Genomic DNA, 21,971 nt, shown 5'->3' on the forward strand with positions numbered 1-21,971 from the left:
GCAGAGAGCCTGGAATCAGAGCTTGGAGTGGTGACATGCCCCATTCGTCTCAGTGAGGGGTTAACTCAGAGACCCTGTGATGATCATTTCAATGTCAACAGTGTTCACTGTTTCATTGCTCATGTAAAAAGGAGAGGGAGAGTCTCAGATTTGCATGGTTTAGTGTGAGTGACAGCCCGTTTTGGTGGGAGGCATGTGGGAGATGCTGTCACTCGTTAACTTTCCCCTTAGTCAAGATGGAGTCAAGTCTATGGAGCCTAGCAGAGCCCCTGGGCATGTTCAAGCTGCCCTGAGGAGACGCAAAGTGCAAGGAGCCCCGTGGGCTAGGCCCTGCACACAGTCATATTTTTAACATCTGCACCATCTGTTGTGAGCAGTGACTCCTTTTGGTGACTCACGTGGGTGGAGCTTCATTTGTGCGTGCAACAGCAGCACCATTTTTTCTCCAACCTGACTCTTGTGGTCACATTAAAGTGACCATCTCCCCAAGGAGGGCATAAAATAACTCCTTCCAGAGGCAGTCAATGCTACTGCCCATGCCTACCAGAGGTGGGGAGCTCTCAGCTCTGCAGAACGGAAGCTAACCAATCCCCCAGTTATCTGATTCATTCTTTAAGGATCCCAATCCCGATTATCCATATGACCTGCTGGACATTTGAAATATTCAGTTATCTGAACGCTTTCGACATCCGCCGAGTCCTATGGAAAATCATGTTTGGGGTTCTTAAAGAATGAACCAGAGGAGTCTACAATCCAGCAATAGGTTCCGATGTACTTAACTTCCACATACTTTGACACAGGAGCAGCTCAGATTAAATGTGATCCATGCTCCCAGCACAGCCCATCCCATGGGGGAGTTACTTTACAAATGAATGAGAACAAAAACATTAGGGCTATTGTACTGGAACTCATGATCCCAAATGCCAGTTCTGAGTGGGGAATACCAGCATCACAGACAAACTGAAATGGGTTCAGGCGGACAGATTTTGGCTTTGGTAAACCTGGGGCAATTTGAATCTAGGTTATATTTTATTTGAACCAAAATTTGTGGGAATTCCAATAAAAAGTTTTTGTTTGGGGCCCCTCAAAAGAAATGGGATTTAGAGAGATCTATTGAATCAATCTTTCTACATCCTGCCATTGCAGAACTGTACAATCAAGTACATTCTTGAGTGCTTTGTCAAATCCAGTCCTAAGACATCCCAAGTGATGGGGTTTCCACAGTTCCTTTCAAAGACTATTCCAGAGTCTTGCTATCAGAAATATTTATGGGTACAACACAACACATTTTTCAGGAAGATGAACCCTGCCGGGGAAGGAAAGAACAAGAAAAACTATCTTCCATTACAGAAATGGTATCCTGAAATGCTACTCAACCAACAGTTCCAGACAGGAAATGAACAGGAATAACATAGCCAACAAATCCATGAGAAAATGTATGTAGGTGGATTACCCAGATAAGAATTTGTTCAGGATACCTGATCGAATACACCTATCTCTTGCAAAAAAATGCTATCTTGGGATCTTTTATGACCTGGACCTGGATTTACTTCTCAACTGAACTACTGCTGTGCCTAAAGTTCAAATCTGCTGGCTCTAACAGACATTTTGAGGATTCACATTGATTGCTTTCTAGTTCATTTCTAAAAGTCTTGCTGACACTTCTCCCCCCGTACTCACACACACACTTTCCTTTCTCTTTCCCTGCCTCCTCCAAAAGTAACCCCTCTAAAGCTTCCATAGCACAATCACAACCAGCAGTGCTAGACAGAGGAGTCAGGGGAGTAAAATGCTATAATGTGGCAGAATGGGATTTTTCCCCCCAAATAATTGCAGAATCAAATATTCATGAGCAGCAGGTATACTGCTGTATTATCTGCACATTTCTCCACCTGCACATCTCTGTTTTCAAGGCACTGACTGATGCAGTTTCATATGAGACAGACACAGGGAGAAGAAAGTTTTCAGTTTTCTCACCATCCCTGTATTATGTAAAAATCATCTCTCCTCTCCCTTTGTCACAGCTAATTTAGATGCAAAGCAAGCTCCTCTGATGGAGTGACTCAAAGCACTAGGAACTGTGCTGGATAGATTATTATTGCTGCTTCTCCAATTTCGGGGGGCTCAGGATCTTGTGATTACTGAAGTAACAAGTTTCTCTCCCCCCTCCCCCAAGTCCTTTATGCACCACAAATAGTTTGTAGCAGGGCCTCCTGGGAAGAATTTCATTTACATACACCCATTACAAAGGCTGACCACATCCAGGCTTAGACGGAGTGTTTGATAAAGAGACACCACACAAATGGCAAGTCTATGCATTAATGATATGGGATGTGGGGAAGGGAGGTTGAATCTCTGTGTGCTTCTTAGCCACAATATGGTGGTGGGGAGAGTGGTGGGTTGGAAGGGAGACAGATCAAGAAAACATGTATGAAAAAGAAAGCTGGCCTCATTTTGCTCAGCACAACAGCCTGAAAGTTCACGCAATGAGCAGCATGCTGCAAACAAACTGTTAATTGAATTTCTGAGCCTTTTACCCACCGTGATCAAAGTATTAAAATGTGATTTCATTTGTAACCCTCCCATGATGGGAGAAGAGTGTCACATAGGGCTGAAGGTAGAATCTAATATTTTTATTCAAAACACTTGCATTTGTTTCATTTTTCCAGGGAATTTTTTAAAAATACTGCCCAGGAAGTAATTTATGGGACCTAAATAAAGCAAAATCTAGTTCCTGGATGGTGGAAATACTACAAGACAAACAGATCTCACTATCTAGGTTGCTTTATGCAATGAAGTAGTCAGTGAAAATGAACACAAATATTGAGGTATCTAACTCCACTGGGGCTTGTGCAAGTCCTTCTGGTTTGGGCTTTATTTGGGTTCTGTCAAAAGCCAGTTGTGCAAATCTGCAGTTAAGAGATTGGAAAGCAGGTTCCCTGCTGTGTTTGATTTCACAATCAGAAGGATTTTCATTTTTGAAAGTTGAATTTTTTTTTTTAATGTTAAGAAACAAGTGGTCTTTTTCTTCTTATTGAGTCGTTTGAATGACACTGATTCTGTGCTGATGGAAAGATGGGCCTAAATTCTCAGAAGTGAGATGCCAGGTGCCCATCTTCAGCCACCTCAAAGCAGCCTGTTTTTCTGAAGTGCTGAGCACCTGCCTTCTGAAAATCAGGCTCCTTTAAGGTGTCTAGTTGGGCACTCAGAAACTGAAGGACTCCAAATTGCTAGAGGTTTTTAAAGAGGGACAAAAGCAAGAATTGGAGAAGGACCTCCAAAAAGCTGACCTCAGCAGCATGGTCCACTTTCAACAGAAAGCTCTGAAACAAACACTATTTTAAGTCAAAACCTTTCCAAGACAGTATAGCGTTCTGAACTGATGAGAAGCACATTTCACCTTATGTATTGTAGAAGCCCTTCACTGAGCAAAAAGGTGTGTCTCAGGCCTCTACTAAAAAAAGAGTGCCTTGTAATAATGACGGACAAATTCATTGGAGTAAAACTGACACAAACTGTTGTATAGCATGTCAAGCTGAAATTCAAAGATCTCACTTATCTCCCATCTAGTAGAGATGCAAGCTAACCAAGTATTATCTGGAAAGCTAGGTCACCAGACAGAGACCTTTACCCCCGCCCCTCTTTCTCCTTCTCAAAGGTCTGAATTTCTTAAATCATGACTTTTATTAAATCCCAGCATGGTGCAGATCACAGCTATAATTTTTTTTTCTCTCCCCAACTTCCCACCACAAATCCATTCTAAGTGAGTGACATTTGCAAAGTGTATTTTCACGGCCCTCCATAATCCCTTCAGAATATTAAGACTGCATTACTTTGTCTTTGGTTACATTAACTTCAATTTTCCTTATGAGTAAGTATTTGGCTAAAAATTAATATAGTGAAGTTGAAAAGAATCTTATGATAGGAAAAGACTAATTTCATCTCTGGCTGCTCAGATACCAGAGTACACTGGGGTTAATGTAATTAACTTACAATTTTAGCCTGGGTTGTGTACATACACTGAATTTCCCTGCTGGAAACAAGATTAGATTTTATTACACTATATATCCTGGTTATCTTCACCATGCCTCCAATATTACTTCCCTCAATGACTTCAAGGCTCTCTGCTGCAATGAAAATGCAGAACCATCTGGTACTGAGCCCATGCAGTTTATTTAAGGATTTAATTAAATGCTCTAAATGGTGAGCTTCTACGAATTAACATTTTAAATGTGACTTATTGCAGGTTTAATATTGTCTTAATGCCAACCTGGGAAACTCCATAGCCAAGTTGTTGACGTTTAAATTGAATTCATCTGGGTGGCTCCAGGGGGACTCATTAATTAATCTAAACAACTAATGGGGATTGGTTCTGACTTTTGATGAAGATTATTTACAGAGACAATTTGCAGTGAATAAAGAGTCACAGTAGGCAAATGTTTAATTGGATTTTTAAAAAAGGGACCTCATTGTCTTCAATATCAGGGATGCATCTTGTGAGTAAGCTTTGAAATGCATTGAAAGGGGACGATTGCTTGACGCTTCCCTAGCTCACACTAATAACAAAGAGAATGGGTAATTACATTTGCCTGTCTAATTTGCAGCTTGTAAGGGGACAACAGGTCTGCCCGACTAATAGTTTACACAGACAAAACATTTCCTAAAGGAAACTTTGTGTGGTGGTACTAAGAGCAGGTTGCTCTGCTCATTTTTACTTCACATAGTCGAAAGCAGGATTTTCCACCCAAACAACAGCTGGTAAAAATAGGATCAAATTCTGCTCTCATTTATACCAGTATAAATCCAGAGTAACTCTAATGAAGTCAGAGGAGTTACTCTGAGCTGACAACAGTGTAATTGAGAAAAGAATTTGGCCCGTTGTCCCTTTCTTTATTCTACTGTGCGCAAATTGAAATCATCCCTCTGCAGCTCATATTGCACCATCAGCCTGCCAGGGTTTACATCTCGCAACATAGTTATTTTTCAATGAAGTACAGTACCAAAATCGCACCCCTCTCTTTCTATTGATTTACAGCCATTAACGCACTTAATCTATTGTCTTAAATACTGCATCTTTCAAATCCCTCTTGCTGAGTTTTTTTTTATTTTAAGTTTAAAACTTGAATTCCAGTAGCACCTACAGACTGCAGCCAAGATGGGGGTTGTGTTGTAATAGGCACTGAATATACACATAGTAAGGCACAGTCCCTGACCCAAACAGCTTGGAATCTTAAACTTTGATATTGACCTATAATCACTCTTAACTTTAAGCATATTAATAATCTCATTGCCTTTAATGAGAATATTCACATGTTTAGAGTTAAGCACCTATACACGCATTTGCAGGACATTATTCTAATTAGGCAAGATAGACAAAGGATGAGAGGAAGGAATTATTCCCATTTCACAGATGCAGAGTTGAGGCAGAGCAATTAAGGGACTTGTTCAATGTCACACACATGTCTGTGGCAGAGTGGAGAAGAACTAAATCCAGATTCCCTGGGTTCCAGTCCAGTGCCTTAACCACAAGACCATTCTTCTATTTATTCCTTGCCAAAAATGTATTTAACTAGAAGTTAAGACTGCTTTAGTAACGAACAAATATTAGTGAGATGCATTCAGCTATTAATCTATGATAGATGCTTGAGTTTGTAAGAACTCCGCTTGTGTACAGAGAACACACCCATTTTTATACCGAGTTGCTATATGCGCTCGCTCTCACATACACGCACACACCCTACCTTTCCTGGAGACTAATTTTGTTCTTTCTTGTAGCTAGTTTTTCTTAATCTAAAATAAAATTAATTCAAACTCCATGGTCTAATTTAACCCAGGACCTCAAATGGTATTTGTTATGTTGGTGGTTCAATCACATGGCTATCTGTTCACTCAGAACAGGACTAAGACCTCGAACTCATTTCACAGAGGGCCCCTAATAGCCTTCAGATATTGGGTAATGACTTTGGGTCACCGCTGATTTTGTCTGTTTGAGTCAATCCAAAGTTAGCTAAATACTTTGTTTCTGACTGTGAAGAGTGATTGCACACACACGAGCTGCGTGGTAGTGCACTATGCCCATTTTGGCTAGGATCTTACCCCTGCTAAGGCCCTTTTGTGATGTTCTGGCTGCTCAAACAGCCTATAAAGTTGGCGCAATCACACAACTGAGGATTCCGTCTCTGCTCCTCCCCTTGCTCCACAACTCTTGGTATCAGGGGCCTGGCAGGAACACTGCTGTGATCCAGTGATCCCTAGTTGTTTTAATAGTCCCTTGGTGAATACTACTAGCCAGCACAAGTTTGAAGCAAAGTAAAGCAGCCTAGGATTTGCTCTGAGGTCAGAGTAACCCTCAGCCAACCCTGGATTGTAGTGTGTGTGTGTACTATATAAAGCCATCTTTCCCTCAGCATGCTCAGGTCTGCACCACGTGGAGCTCAGCCAGACCCAAGGATCAAGTCCATTCTCTTCTCTGACTTATCTCTAGTTACGATTTACATTTTATTTTTGACAATATAAGAATCTGACTTGTCTGAAATGAAGAACTTCCAGACTTCGTTTCTTTACGTGGATGGGCACAACTTGAATGCTAATGTCGAAGGGAATTGAGGGGGAGGGTACAGTAAGAAGATGTGCATAGCTATTAAGGCAAGGAGACTAAAGCATCCAGTCCTGATCAGCCCTGTTGGATACGGTCTAGAGCATTGCCAACTGCTCTCAGATACCTAGAGAGGAGCTCTTTTATGCACATACCTCCAGTAACAGCTTTTGTGGATCTGACAGGCAGAGTGGTTAAAAATTATACATTCAATGGGTATCCTGTAGAGAGATATTGTACAGCACATCTGAAGAGGGGAGGTGGAAACTTAGAAAGAAATTTTGAATTGTCTGAAAGGAAAAGGCTCTCAGTGAGACAGCATGGATCCTAAAGGCAGATCAACTGGTATTGTAGAAGTATTGCCAATGTTATTCCTTCCTACCTCCCCTGGGAAATTGAAGAGAGAATTCAGCTTATATGAAAGTAAACCAGATATAGGAGGAAGGTAAATCCCTAGGGAAGTGATGAGAGGCAGAGACTCAGTATAGATGGGAGGATGGTCAGAGAATGGTGCTTTCCACTGGAGTAACTCTCAGTGAAGATATCAGAATACACAATCTCGCCTTCCTTTTGTAGTTAATAGATTCGCTTCCCCAGACCTCTCTTGAAGTGATGTGGCCAAATGTTTAATTTATTTTATTTTCTGTAATACCTCTTTTCCTTAGATTAACTTGATGTTAAAAACGTAACATGTTTAAGGAACCCAAAGATGATTTGATATAGCTAGCTTATTTGAGAGGAAAAGGTCCATTCTGATAATTTCAGAGAGAAAATTATTTCCATCTTCTAAAGAGAGGCAGGTAATTCACTCAGCTGAGTTATAGCCTATTACTTGATCCTGGGCAAAAGGAAGGGGCTGAGTTTTCTGCCCTAAGAACTACCAATAGGATCTGGAAGTACACAAGGACCTGAAAGTAGAGGAACAGGTAGGGTTACTGGTAAAATAAAACAACAGGTAAATTACCAACCTGTCCTTTAAAGAAATCTGCATCCTTCTGGAGAACCCAAATAAACAGAGCAACTGCTAAATAATAGAGGGGCTCATATTTTCTGTATTTCTCTTTGCTTGTGTTTTATCACTACTACCATCAGCAGGAAATTAAAATCCTTTTTGTTTCTTCCCCCTTGATTCACCTACTTCTGCTGTTTTTTCTGCTCCTGAAGTCAACACAATCCCATTCATTATATCACAACTGATAGCTGTGGAGTTGCCTCATTCAGCACCAGTGGGTCTTTCCAAAGCATCAGTGCCTGAAGTTCACTCAGTCAGCGCTTTTAGTTTCACTGTATCATGGGAAAATGTGAGAGAGTGCAGACAACCCGGCATAATTTTTATGAAAGGACTTGTTTTAAAAGTCTGCTTGAATCTCTCAGTGAAATTTGCCTCACTCTTTGGAGTGCCATTTCTGTGAGCCAAGAATGGAGTGTTTTAGAATGAAAAGAAGGTGCATGAGAAAATAATGACGTTCGACATCTGGACCCAGCCTTTTGGGGAAGAACATTGTAACCAATGGGCCATGTCCACATCTTATCATTTCTTCCTTCACAACATTTCCAAGATTTTACCCTTCCTCTCTATCTCAATAGTTACAGTCCTGATTATTTCCCATTTCACTTACTGCAACGTACTCACTGCTGGCCTTCCCAATACCCATATCACCCTCTCCAGCCTACCCAAAATGCAACCACCATAATTATCTTCCTTGTTTGTTAGTCTGACCACGTGAATCTCTCCTCCTTCTCCACCACATCAAGTCAACTTCTGATCCTCACTTACAAGGCCCTCCATAACTCTGCTCCAATTGACATCTCCACCTTAATTTCTTCTTCTATTACCCCAGCCCCAACTTCACCAGTGACATCAGCCTCAAAGTCTAAGTGGTCTGCTTCTTCCTCAGCCTTTATGCACAGAATGACATCTCACTACAGGTCCTCCAAGCCGTCATACTCTCAATATTTAGATCCCTCCTTGAGACTGATTTCTTCCGCAGTGCCCACAAGAATGGAGTCACGAATAAGAATTAGTCATTAAATTAACTGTACCATCAAGAACATCACATGAACTAAACAACTAGCACACTTCTTATATGCTGTAATGTAACCTTTGCCACCTACACTTGACACATGTCAGTTTGGACCATTTGCTCATCAGGGCAGAGGCTAGGCCTTTCTGTTTTGTCTGTAAAGTCTGGCACACGTTTGACCATGGTAGAAATAATACTAAAATACCCCTGTGACGTGAGTGTTTTAGTTAAATGGGCAATCATGGAAGCATTTTCATGCACAGAAAGAACCTACTGATCTCCCTTGGACTCTGTTGCTGCTGCTTCAACATGGTTCCACAATCTTCGGCTAAGGAATCCGCTCCCTTTCACCAGGAAAAATTCCCACCCCCTGCAAGCTCAAGTGGGATGGAGAAAAGGAAAAGAATAATGCAGTAGACAATAGGGACGCTCAAGACAGGGAGATACATGAGATGTAAATTATTCCCACCTGCAGAGTTGGTGGATTTTATATTTTGCTCTGATCAGCTATCTACCTAGTTATGGGACCCACATCCTTTCCACAGTTAATTTGTGCAGACTCCATTAGAGTCCGTCATCTGGTCTCTACTGATTTCTGTTGGTCTCTGTTGGGTCAGCTGGAGGGCCAGTAGCTCCAGGGACCAGTACACCAACAGGCTTATTGCTCTGTTCTAAAATCCAGCTACCAAGTGGAAGCTGTAGGAAGCGATTGAAAGTTTTCCACTGTAATATCCACTAGAGATAGGGTAATATATCCCGAAAACCACGTAGCTGGTTGCGTGGATCGGGCCTGTAAAGCTCTGCTTCCTATTTCACATGAACAGTGCCTTACTCAATCAGTATTTCACACTGATGTTAGTGGAACTACTTGTGGAGTGAGGTTCCACTCATCGCTAGTAAAAGTTTCAGAATCTGGCTCTTACTTTGTAATTCTAGCCTCCTAAATTTCCTCTTCAATAAAAGATCATTACATTTCAAACCCCCCTCTCCCCTGCCCCCCCCCCCGCAGTTATGCGTGAAAATGGGACACTTATTGAGAGGATTAAGCCAGCCAACCAACCAACACCCCACAGTCCCGATAAAAACACAGGCCTCACCACAATGAGACCTTCTGCCTATAGACAGAGGCCTCATTAATAGTCATGAAACCAACACTAGAGAGAAATGTGAAGAGCTGACAGCTATTGGGGAGCCTTGTCCTGACATCTGATAGCAAGAGGAAATGAATCATGGGGCTGCATATCAGAAATGATTGACTGGTTACCTTCCCAACAGCGCTTGCTGCCTACAGCAAGTCACATTTACAGTGAACAAAACACGGCTGGCTCCTTCAAATCCTTACTCACACTAGAGATTCTTACTCACACAGTGATTTCATTGATTACAAGTGTTTCAGGATCAGCCCGTATTTCAGCATTTCTAATATTTGATGCATTCTTATTTAAAGCATCATACTGCTATACAGATGCTGCCTTATAAAGTATCCCAGACATACTTTCAGAGAAGCCATTTTTCTCACTTTTAATATCTATTTTATGACATTTGAATAGCGGTTCTCATCGTACTGATCACCTCCTCAGTAATCCGGGTGCGGACAGCAGATTTTAAAAATACATCTATCACATCCTATGCCTCCATTGTGTATAGAGACAGGACCAAGCTACCAAGTAGGGGCTGGATATGAACTTTCACAAACTCCTGTAATGTTTTGTTTTCCAGGTTTCAATTCGAGCCATTATAGATGCTTGTAAAGAGCCAGCCACAAAATTCCTATGTCACTCTGGATTCAAATTTCAAAGTTTGAGGATTTTCAGATTCAGGATTCTGATTCAGGTCCATCTCTCCATAGGATTTATATATTTGGAATGTAGTCAGAGATAGAATCCATCAAGGATGTTTTAAAAATTGAATCTTGCCCAATGCTGCTGACATTTCAGAACTCAGGTGTTGTAGTTCCTCTGTTCTATGTTAGGTACCGGTATATTGCTGCCATAGGATGTGCAGCAATATTTTTAAATATATAACATATATTTTAAATTCATAGCTCCCAACATGGCATGTTGTACCAGGACCTTTCATTGAGAACATTCAAGATGTATGTAAGTATGAGGTAGAAAGATGTACACAAACAAAATCTAACTAAAAATCTCATATACTAAAATCCCTAGCTTTCTGAAATAAATTTTAATCATCACAGAGTTTAGCAACATTAAAATGTTCCATTATTGTGCAAATTCCATCATATTAAGTTATTAGTAAACTTCATCCTCAAAAATGTTCAATTCAATTGTGATAATCTTGCTGTGGGAGGCTACTTTAACTGAAGGTCATTCACACAAAAATAGATGTACAGAAACAATTTTTTCTGGGATGGTTCAAGGACTCCCTAGGGAAACAGAATTGTTTAGTTTCTGCTAATTTTTAGTTGTGAGGTTAATAACCTGATATAATGATGTGTTGTCTTTCTTACTTGTACTCTTCTCTTATATGCTTATACTGGCAAAAAAATATTGTTATGCTGAAACATTGTATGGCACCTCTGCCATGGTAGTGTTTGCCCAGCTCTCGCAATTATCCACAGACAACACAACCGAACAGCTTTAAAAAAAAACAACCAACCACGTTCTTTCTCCTTCAGAGGAAACAACAGCATTATAGAGGCGTTTAAAAGAGCAGATCAAGCCTTAATGTTTTGTTATGAACCAATGGAATTCTATCATTGAAAGACACAGCAATCCTTTGAGACCTTTGCAAGCCCCGAGGAGACGGACTTATACATTTGTCATTTTTCAGTCCATCCTTATAACAAACTGTCTTATTCCTGGAGTTTAAAAATTTTACAATGTCACAATTTAGATTTTGATTAAACAAAGCTATGAGACTGACCTCTCTCTCACCAAGATCTTGATTGTCTTTGGTTTTAAATTCACAAGCAGCTTCCATGTCCTGGAAAAAATATATTGAATCTGTGTTATTTTCATGTTTATATCCATGTGCCCAGTAATAAAAGACTGAATAGTGAATATTAAGATGGTTGTAATTTTGGGGCGGTTGTTTCCTTTAGAATTCAGTAGCTCAAGTGGAACAGAGTTCAAGAATATAAGAAAAAATGCTCCAGTTCTGCAACCCCTCTATTAGCTCACATTAAAGAGGGGTGACTTTTATCCCCTTAAAATAGATAGATAGATAGATAGATAAACAAATAAATAGAACGGGTTGAAAAAAAGGAAGGGGAGAATTTCATCCCCTCCCCCCCATTTTCCCCTCTTTTCTGAAATTTCAAAAATTTAAACTCAGTAGCTGCTCAAAATCTGGGACAAATTTTGTGAGAATTTTGTCAGATTTTGTTTCAGATTTTGAAATTTTATCAATATTTGAAAAATCTGACCAGCTCTAATAATAACAAAGAATATTTAGCAATTCTATAGCATCTATTAATTACTTTATAAAACTGCCATTTTTACACCACTCCTGTAAGGTAGATATTATTACACCATTTTAAAGATAAGTAGATTGAGGCACAGGGAGACAATTTTTCCAAATTCACCTAGAAGTCATCAGCAAAATCAGGATGCAAAACTCAGAAGTCTGGGCTTCCAGTCTCCTTCTCTCATTAATCATTATCGATTATGAGATCTTTGCAGAAGGAAAAGGTTTCTGAACAGCTGCATTTCACAGCTCTCCGGCTTTTTGGAGACTAAGGGCCAGATTTTTAGAGAGACAAGGTAGGTCAGATAATAGCTTTCACTGGACCAACGTCTGTTGGTGGAAGGTATGCGCTTTTGAGCCAATCAAAGCTCTTCTTCAGGTTAGGGGAAGGAAGCGCACTCTCCTTCCCCAGACCTGAAGAAGAGCTCTGAGTAGCTCAAATGTGCATACCTTCCACCAATGGACGTTGGTCCAATACAGCATATTACATCACCTACCTTGTCTCTCTCATATCCTGAGACCAACACAACCACAACACCGCAAACAGATTTTTAAAGGCATTTAGATGTTGCTGAGCAGTGTTGCAATGACTAACGATTTTGGAGCCTAAATCTCATTTTCCAAAACACTTAAGTAACTATCAATGGGGCTTGTGCTTCTAAATGACTTAGAAATGTTTGAAAACTCCACTCCATGCACATAAATGCCCAGTATATTGATAGCTACATTGTCTACAGCAGTGGTGCCCAAATTTTTCCCATTGCAGTCCCTCCGCTTACCAGTAATGGAATCAGTCTGTGCCACCACCCCCCTTACTGCACAGTTGGCTCAGCAGAGGATCTTGGGTTGACAGGGAAGCTAGGGGCAGAACTGGGCATGGGGGAGAAGCTGGGGCTAGAGGTGGAGCTGGCAGGAGGGCAGAGCTAGGCTGGGGCCAGAGTTAAGCTGGGTGCTGTTCTCTCCCCACCCCCCCGGGACGTGCCCCACAGTTTGGGGACAATGGTTTAGACAGATTGACATGGATAAAGCATAAATATAAATGTACAATCAAGCATGCAGTGTCATTAATTAGACAGCCATTGGTAAATTCTCTTGTGAAATGCTGAAGACATTGTGGTAGATTTTTAAAGGGCAATTAGGAACCCAACTCCTAGTGGAAGTCAATGGGATTTGGGCACCTAACTCTTATTTTTGCCATTGAAATTCTCCACAAGAGCCTATTGGACTCTGCTTATTTATCTTAAGATCTGCACAATAATTATTGGAGTTAGGTTTATTCTCCATAGGTAGAAGGGAAAGGCATGAGATGAACTAAAAAGGGGTTTTCAAAATCATCTAGCAAAGCTGAGGGGAAATAAACCCACACGGTGGAAATGATATTTCCCACTTTGTCTCTTTCACCCTTTAAGGACACTGCTGTCTGCAGAGACAGACACCCATTGTGTGCTCAGTTAAATACAGACTGTAATAGAAGAGACATCCACACACTGTGCGCTTCTCATGAAAAATTTACTTTTGTTCTCTTAACAAATAAGGTCATTCTGACTGAAACTATCTGTTCACTTTTTGTGAATGGAAAATATAATAGGGAGGGCTTTAAAAATATAAAGAAGACAATCTAAATATTAGGGGGAGGGGAGCCAAGAAGTTTGGATTCAGATTTAGACTCCCGAGTTGAAGGAGTCAAAGCCAGTTCCACTTCAGGCTCATTTTTCACTAAAAGTGAGGTAATCTAGATGGGAGAGAATTGTTTAATGCAAAAGGCCAGTTCGATGTGGGGTGAACAGAGACAGAATGCAAGAATTACTGGGTGAAGTTCCACGGCCTGTGTTATACAGGAGGTCAGACTAAGAGGATTGTAATGTTCCCTTTTGGCCTTGAAACCTATGCATTATCAGGGCAAAACTGAGGGTTCACAGTACATGAATACAAAAAAGACAGCAACAAGAACAAGTGAAAAGAACAGGTGAAAGAACAAGAAGCTGAGATTGGGAATATACCTCACCTAAAACAGGCATACATGCAGGGCTGAATGATGGTTATCTACCTCCATATCATTCTACATTCTTGTGAATATGCATTACTTGGATTAATTTAATGAAACAGGTCCTACTTCCTCAGCTGGAGCCTGTTGATCTCAACAATTCACTTTTATAATTATTCTCTAAACTACTGTGATTTAATTATTGCAGGAGAATCTCACCACCACTGATAACTGTTTAATTAAAAACACAATTAGGAAGCAATAACACCAACATGTGACATAGTACGTGGAAGAGGTTACTTGCTGAAAAATTATTCAAATTCTTTTTGTTGGCTAAATTTGCCAATACAGTCAGAATTCTGAGAATTTAAAAATGAGAAGGGTGAGGTGCCACCTGCAGACAATAGCCATAAGCTACTTTTTATTTGGATTCTACTTAATTAATGCAATATCATGCTGGAGAAAAGCATTCTCTAGGGCAACTGGGATAGGGCTAGCATCTCTGGTAGGGAACAGACAAACCTTGGATACTAGAATCACAAAGGAATTCTTCACTGAGGCTGCTAAATGCAAACAGATCCTGAGGAACCTCATCCTCCTGCTCTTGTTGTATCTGTTCTGGGGATTGAGAGCCTAGATCTCCCTTACCTTCCTGGAACTGTGGGTTTTGAAGCAGAGAAGCTGTATAATAGTAATGTGGAGGCCAAAAAAAAAAAATATTTTCACCTGTGAAAAAAATGGTACCACAGGTGTGAGTGCAGAATTCTGATCTAGTTGCATTACACACCCACTGTAAACAGATGTAAATGACTCCCTAAGGCAAAAGGGAGGGGAGAATCAGAGCCTCACCTGATGCAAATCAGAGTGACTCCATTCAGTGAAGCTCTGCTGATTTATACTAGATGAGGAAGTAGCCCTCAGCACCTTTTTGGTTTGAGGTGAGACTTCTGCTAGTGTGTGAGAGATGGCCTCATTCAAATCCTGCACAAAGTCCTTGTGGTATTGAAATGATAGTGAGCTGAGCCATTATCTTGATCCACACTGGTATTTCAGAAACACTGAGACTGGACAATGAGCAGTGACTAAAACCATTCCCATTATTTAGATGTTTGGGAATTTGAACAGAGAGCAGTGGTATTTATATAGCTAAAGGTGGAGACAAAATAGCTGCCTCTCTTCCTTTGACAAACGAGGCTGCCTGCAAGGCCAGTGGTGTCTTTGGGAATTCACATCTATAGCTCTTGATGCAGGGGGTAGGGGCTCAGCCCAGACACTCAGGTTCATCATTGTTCAGGAGGCAGATAGGATCTTTTCAGGAAGAAAAGTTTTCATTTGTCTGTTGTGAACTGGACTAGGTATGAACAGAAGCAATGACAGACCCTAGGCTGATAGCACTTGCTAGATTTAAACATTCCCACCTGGTGCTGGTAGGAAATAGAAGTGAAGATTCCTAAATTCCAAGGCTGTCTTTTTTCCTATTATTCTTTAAAACACCCAAACTTCCCACTAAGTAGGTTGTATCAACTTCTTTGGTTTTAATACTTTTTTAAAAAGCTGAAACTACTGAAAAAATTAAATGGCTGCCTTCTTGAATATTATCTTCCCAGTGTGTGTGCCCTCTCTCCCCTTCCCTTCCTGGAGAGACCAGCCATCACATGAAAATGCTTTTCATCATCTGTAAAATTTGATGCCCAAAATAGCCCCGTGGTTGCCCTAGCAACCAGCATTTATTCCCCCTCCCTTCTTCCCCCCCTTTACATATTGCTGCATATTTCTATCATCTCTTTCCAGGCACAGTTCATAAACACGGCTGCATAATAAAGAATGTTATCACCAATGACTTACAGCCCAGCTGCTGCAAATAAGATATGAAGTGGCAGGGAAATACAATTTCATGCAGCTAGGACAACAGATTGATTGGGTGCCCTTCAAATTTGATGCCACTTCTTTAAGTCTGTCCAAATTAAAAAAAAAAAAAAGTTGGCTCTACCCAGTCCTTTTCTGGTAGCAATAGACAATAAAAGCAGGAGATAATTCATAGGGATACTCACGATGGCGGAAGCAACCTTGCCCTGAGACACTGATGATTCAAAGAGATATGTGCCTTCCTCCCCACCCCCACCTCTGTACACTTCCCCAGCTCCTCTTCTTCATCAAAAGGTTTATTCCTCCAGTTTAGTCATCTTTTTAATTTAATTAGTTTTTCTCTCAAATTATTATTCCTGTTCAAATTACTAGCAGGAGGGCTGTTGTAGATCTAGATAAAACAAAATCCTGCACTCCCATCAGTGCCATCTTCAAAGTTTGATTCTATATAGGTAAAGTGATATAAAAAGCTGAAAGCAGCTCCCCTTAATGGAAAATGTTCCCAGGATCATCAGCAAGTCCGGAGGAGGTGGGGTTCTAAACCATGCCACTAAACCAGTTGCAGCTGGTGATAGGCTGACCTTAGTATGGATGTTGAACTGAATCTGGGGTGGTCACCCTACTTCCTTGTGCCAGTGTTTATAGTATTTGGGACAAATTCTCTGCTGGCTGAGTGGTACTGAAGTGTCTGGAGTTGCACCTTCTTGCACCAGAGGGGAATTCAGCCCTCTCACCCAGCCTCAGTCTCATCTCTTTCCCCTTTACCTATATTTTAATATGGAGATGTGCTGGACTCTTTGCTGGGCCCTGGTGCATTGTTCATGATCAACTTGGCGATGCTTCCTAGCTTTGCTGTTCCTTGGACCTAGATAAAGTGTGCTGTGCTTTACTAATGGCACAATAGCTGGTTTCAGAAGATTAAAGGCCTCATGCAAATGCATGCAACACCCTCCGCCCCCATTGTCCTCCCTCCATTCCTTCACTTGGTGGGCTAGCTTCCAAGCAGTTTATACAACCTGTAGCTGTGTAGGACATCTCCTGTGCCCAGGGGTTTCCAGTCAGCAATGCTAAGTGGCTTATGAGGCACAAGTATATGAAAGTTATTCCATTATGGAGTTCCATGCATCTTCCTCGACATCGTCTGGTACCATTGTCAGAGGCAGGATACCAGACTAAATGCACACTTGGTCTAAGAAGCCCATGGTACCAGGAAATTTGCAGTGAATGGAGAACTGGGGCCTGCTATTTTCCCCCTCCATCTAAAGAAAGAAAGAACAGGGGCAGAGAGATTCAACCCTAAACCAAAGATCAGTTTCAGTTTGGAGAAGCATATGGGCAAAAGTTCAGGTTAGACCAGCTGTCCTTCCCTCATTTCAATCCTCAGAACACTTCAGTTCACAAAGACCCATGGCCCAGACATGCAATATTGTAGTTAGAATGTGTATTGAAAATGTGTTCAATCCCTTTTGGGGGTTTAATTTGCCAATACATTCTGGGGAATTTAAAGGACTGAGCTCATGGTCTTCCCCTCCCTTACTTAGCACAGGCTTCACCTTGCAGCCTCATTCAAACAATTCCATTTGATTGAACTCCTGATCGTTAAAGATGTTGGGGCACTTTCCCTACCATAAAGGGTGTTGGACTTGATGTCCTCTCCATCCTGCCTTGGGTGATTACATTCTGCTAACCTAAATGCCCTCTGCAGTTCCATCAGATGCCATGTTATTCTTCACTTCCTGTCCCAAACTGCTGCACCGTATTACTGTTCACTTCCTAGCTTGCACAGTCTGACAAGACCACAGTGCAATGGGGTGTGAAGCTGCCAGCCAGGGGGGTGTGTCCTGGAAATTACTGAAAGATGGACAGTGTATCAAGGCTGCCCCTCTTGCAACAAAGGAAATTAAGAGACTAACCAGGTGAGTGCTGTGTAACTGACATGTCTTAGGACCCTGTATGTTCAGTTCTCATATGGGAGAATTGTCATTAAATATGAGAGCTTTCCCCAAATCCATAATGAAGAGCCACATTCTGTCCCTCTTTATAAGGGGTGTAACAAGACTCAAATTTCAGCAAAACCACAGTGGTTCTGCTATGGGTGTGTGCACATGCATGTATTGTGCACATGCATGTGCACACAGGCCAGATAGGGACTCTACCCCATAGGCGTGTGCAAGAGGAGCATGTGGGTGGGCATACTGGGAAAACGTGGAGGACATGAAGTTATGGGGCCCCTGCATAGACCCAGCTACAGAGCGAGAATCTATTCTAGTCAGGCTCTCACAAAGCACTCACCCCATAGTTATCTGAACACCTTGCAGAAGTGCATTGAGAGACATGACTAGCACTTGTCACCTGTGTTTTTCTCCCCCTCCCCCACAAAGGAAACCATTTGGAGATTTTTTTTTACTTTTATTATTTTAACTGTATTTGATATATTGTATAAACACTATGCAATGCAATGTGGTTTTATGAGCAGGTCCAAGGTCAAAGAAGTGCATCTTGCACTTGTAGCAGAAGGGAATGAGATTTGTGGCATGTCATAGATCCTGCAGGAGCTCTTTCCACAGTCTGGGACATTCTCCCAAGAAAGACAAGCTTTAACCTTATGGAGGAAAGCTCCATTGTCCCTAAGCGGGAAACTGTTGACTCCAGTCCAAGTCCATCCTGGAACTTTGTGATCTTTCATATGTTACGAGTCCAAACCCTTGAATGCCTCAAAGATGAGGGACATGATCTTAATTGGGCTCAATGTTCTATGGGAAGCTAAGGTAGGGAGCACAGAACAGGTCTGATGTGCTCACCATAGCCTGCATTGTGGAGGAGCTGGACTACTGCCTTCTGTACTAGTTGAGAGTTTCCTGAAAGCGGACTTCATGCCCAGGTAGATAGTCACTGTAGTCCAGACAAAAGGGACAGAAACATGTAAGACAGAGTCCAAATCATCATTCTGTTGGGTGGGATGTGTCCTCCAGGCCAAACGTAGATGACGGAGTGCATTACTTGCAGATGCTTCTATTGAGAACTCAACATCCACAAGGAATCCAGGTGCCTCCTAAACTGTGGATTCAGCTGACCAGCTGTGGTTGTGCATCTTCAACCAGTAGAGACAAGAAAGTGGCTACAAGTGTCTCAAAATATTTCCCTCTGCCAACTAGCATAATCTCTGTCTTGTTTGGGTTCAGCTTCAACCAGGTCTTCTTCATTCTTGAATTGATCTTGACCGAGCATTGGGCCAGCTCCGTGACGGTAGTGTTGTATGTGGCGATAGACAGAGCTTGCTGTCATCAGCATGTTGCTGGCACTTGAGTCCATGAGGTCTGACCAGTTCTAAGTCCATTTGCAAGAGAAAAGAATCTTTAACAGTTCATCCACTTCTTTTACCAACTCCCCAGCTTAAGAGATGAAGGACTGTCTAATACAGGACTGGGAGACAGAAGCCCTGGATTCTATTTCTGGCTCTAACATAGACTTACTGTGTCACCTTCTGCAAGGTCACATTACTTGACTGTGCCTCACATTTCCCACCTGTAAAATGCAACAGTGAACCTATATCAAAAGTTTGGATCCAAATAGCTCTGACCTGAGGGTATGCAGGAGCTGCATCTGAATTTTGTAGCTTGAGTACATCTCTAGTACAATGAGCGTGATACTGCCCTACCTCCCATGGGTGCTGTGATGCTTAACAAATGTCTGTAAAACACTTTGTCATTCTCAGATGGAAGGAACTAAAACAGGGCAAAGTATCAATCTAATTCACAGTATGGGGTGATTTCAGATCTAGTGTGACCAGGTGCAACTCTACTGAAGTCAATGGATTGACACCTGCTTAGAGGTTGGAATTTGCTCAGTGACAACAGAATCACATCCACAGCAAGTAGAGTGGTTTGTCAGGCGGAGATGTGTGCCTACAGGAGGGAGCAAAAGAACTCCATGGGAGCAATGATTCTTTATTTCATGGCAATATCCCTAGTAACAAAGAACAAGGCAAGTGAAACCCAGAAAACACACCATATGGGAGGGGAAAGGTTCATGCACTGAGTAATTCTCAGCATTTCCTTTGAGGCATGAGTAGCTTTTTAATCTAGTGAGGGTCATTCTTGTGCTGATTTCTGCCCTGAGTGGAAGCCGAGTTCAAGGGGGCTGTATTCCTTTTAATTTCTTTTCAATGCGAGTGCTTGGATACAGAATTCCATTTATTCTTCTTGCCTCGAGTAAATAAATAATAAAAAAAACCCTAGTGTGCCCTATCAATGTCCCATACTATAGAGAATCTAAACTTCACTTTTTTTTTTTGCACCTGAAACCTTAAACTCCATTGACACCATAAAACATCAGCATCCCATGTCCCATGATTGTTTCCCATAATCTAGAAGAACATTAAGGAGAGAAAAATTGTGCTGAAAAATGACATCTTATCCATCTTATCCCCTTCAACTTCCTCCCCCACTGCCACTCCACATTTTTGTCATTGCAGGTCAGACACCTGCTCCCCACTTTATAATCTGCAGAGGTGATAAATTCTTGTATGCACCGATTACCAGTGACTGCACGCGCTCCATGTCAATCTGGAAACCAGCAAATTCACTGACAGTTGCCATTCTTTGTCCTGCAGGAGGGGGAAAAAAAAAAAGCACTGACACCAGGAATTTGCCTCTTTCCTCCTTGTCTCATGTCTGAATAATATTTCTGCATTGCTGACGAAGACTCCACATTAGCACCCATGTCATGAGACACACAACCACTTTGATCCGCTTTTCTGAGTTCTTAAGAGTTTGCAGGGGAAGGGCAGAGAAGAGAGGATAATTTTCATGAGCTAGGTCTTCTGTGTTTGGCCAGGACCTCAGCATGTCTAAAGAATATTCCAAATTGCAGTATACCTTTCAAAAAACAATTTAATCTGCTAACAGGCAACTGGTCTGCCCATTGATGAACTGACCTTTGCAGGACAGGGGACACCTAACAGCAGCTCCACTTGAGTTGTATGACTGGGTGAGGAGAGATTTGGCCCTGGTTTTTTTGTTGTTGTTGTTTTTCTTTTTTTTTTTTAAATGTTATGATAATGCTTAGCACTGCAAAGTGCTAGACAAGCACTGACTATCTGAGACTCACACTCTACCATGAGACTGGAATAGAGGATGGCATCGCTTATTAATTTGCTCTTGTGTCATAAAAAATGTCCATCTAAAGATGGGTAAGTGGGATGGTGAAGGAAAGAGAGGGTGAGATCTTTAGCTGGTGTCAATTGGCATAGCTCCACTGACGTCAATGGGCCAGCACCTAAGCTAGTATCTGTCAGTCAGTACAGCTCCATTGACTCTTTGAAGGCAAGGAAGCAATGCCAGCGTACAGCTGCTGGGGATCTCTTCCTAAAAAAAATAAGCACTCTTTAGGGAGATTGACCGTTATCAGGTAAACAGGTGTATTATGTGTCTGAACTGTATCTGACTACAGCCACCCTTTGGACTAGGGGAGTATGTCTTCTACCTAGGACACAGCTTCATGTTCATTGTTGATGCTCAGTCAATAACAATAATGGATGCTCAGATGCAGAGGAGTGCAAAGAAGCAGGCCCTTAAAAGGTTGGCTCACTACAGAAGGGTGAGAGTAATGGGAATAGTTTGCATTCATATGGTTTATTCCACTCAAGCTGAGATGGGTACTGCAGTTCTTCCGAGTTGAGAAGATAGCAGGATATACATATGCTGGTGAGTTTGCTCCCTTTCAGTAGCAAGTCCAGTGAACTATCTTACCCGAGGGACAGCACATGATAACTATTTTTAGATCACTCCTGTCCTGTGTTGCATTTGAACAAGTGAGCTAGGGATGAAACACTTGCACCCAGTCATCACCATATCCCGGTGTTGTCCAGTCCCTGCACAAGTGCAGAAAAACATGTCCTTTTAAGTCAAGCTTTCTAGTCTTCTTTAATTCTGTGGCTCCACACTTCAGTTACACACACACACTTTCTCTATAAATTTCCTTTTTTCTTCTTTTGTGTGACATACAGGAGAGCTTAGAATCTGTTCTCTCTTTCACCTGGGTTTGCTCTTTCTTTGTGCTGGATACAAGGGAT

The 21,971-nt window shown here is 41.6% G+C and overlaps 1 protein-coding gene across 10 annotated transcripts in view; it reads right to left on the minus strand.

Moving 5' to 3' along the window:
* Positions 1-21,971, minus strand: part of TNRC6C (trinucleotide repeat containing adaptor 6C) — a 555,652-nt gene that overhangs the window by 467,691 nt on the left and 65,990 nt on the right. For 4 of the 10 annotated variants that reach the window (XM_067547650.1, XM_067547651.1, XM_067547649.1 and 1 more), the window contains exons 1-2: positions 14,555-14,742; positions 11,506-11,565 (exon numbers count right to left, since the gene is read on the minus strand). In XM_067547650.1, the coding sequence (XP_067403751.1) occupies positions 11,506-11,565; positions 14,555-14,626 (132 nt within the window). In that variant the 5' untranslated portion in view covers positions 14,627-14,742. Of the gene's footprint in view, positions 1-11,505; positions 11,566-14,053; positions 14,165-14,554; positions 14,743-21,971 lie in introns of those variants that run through there. The other 6 variants (XM_067547642.1, XM_067547643.1, XM_067547645.1 and 3 more) reach the window with 3 other exon arrangements.

This window comes from Emydura macquarii, unplaced genomic scaffold (assembly GCF_026122565.2).
Source record: "Emydura macquarii macquarii isolate MOO-44397 ecotype Brisbane River unplaced genomic scaffold, CSIRO-AGI_Emac_v2 contig_1230, whole genome shotgun sequence".
In the NCBI taxonomy this organism is placed as follows: Eukaryota; Metazoa; Chordata; order Testudines; family Chelidae; genus Emydura; species Emydura macquarii.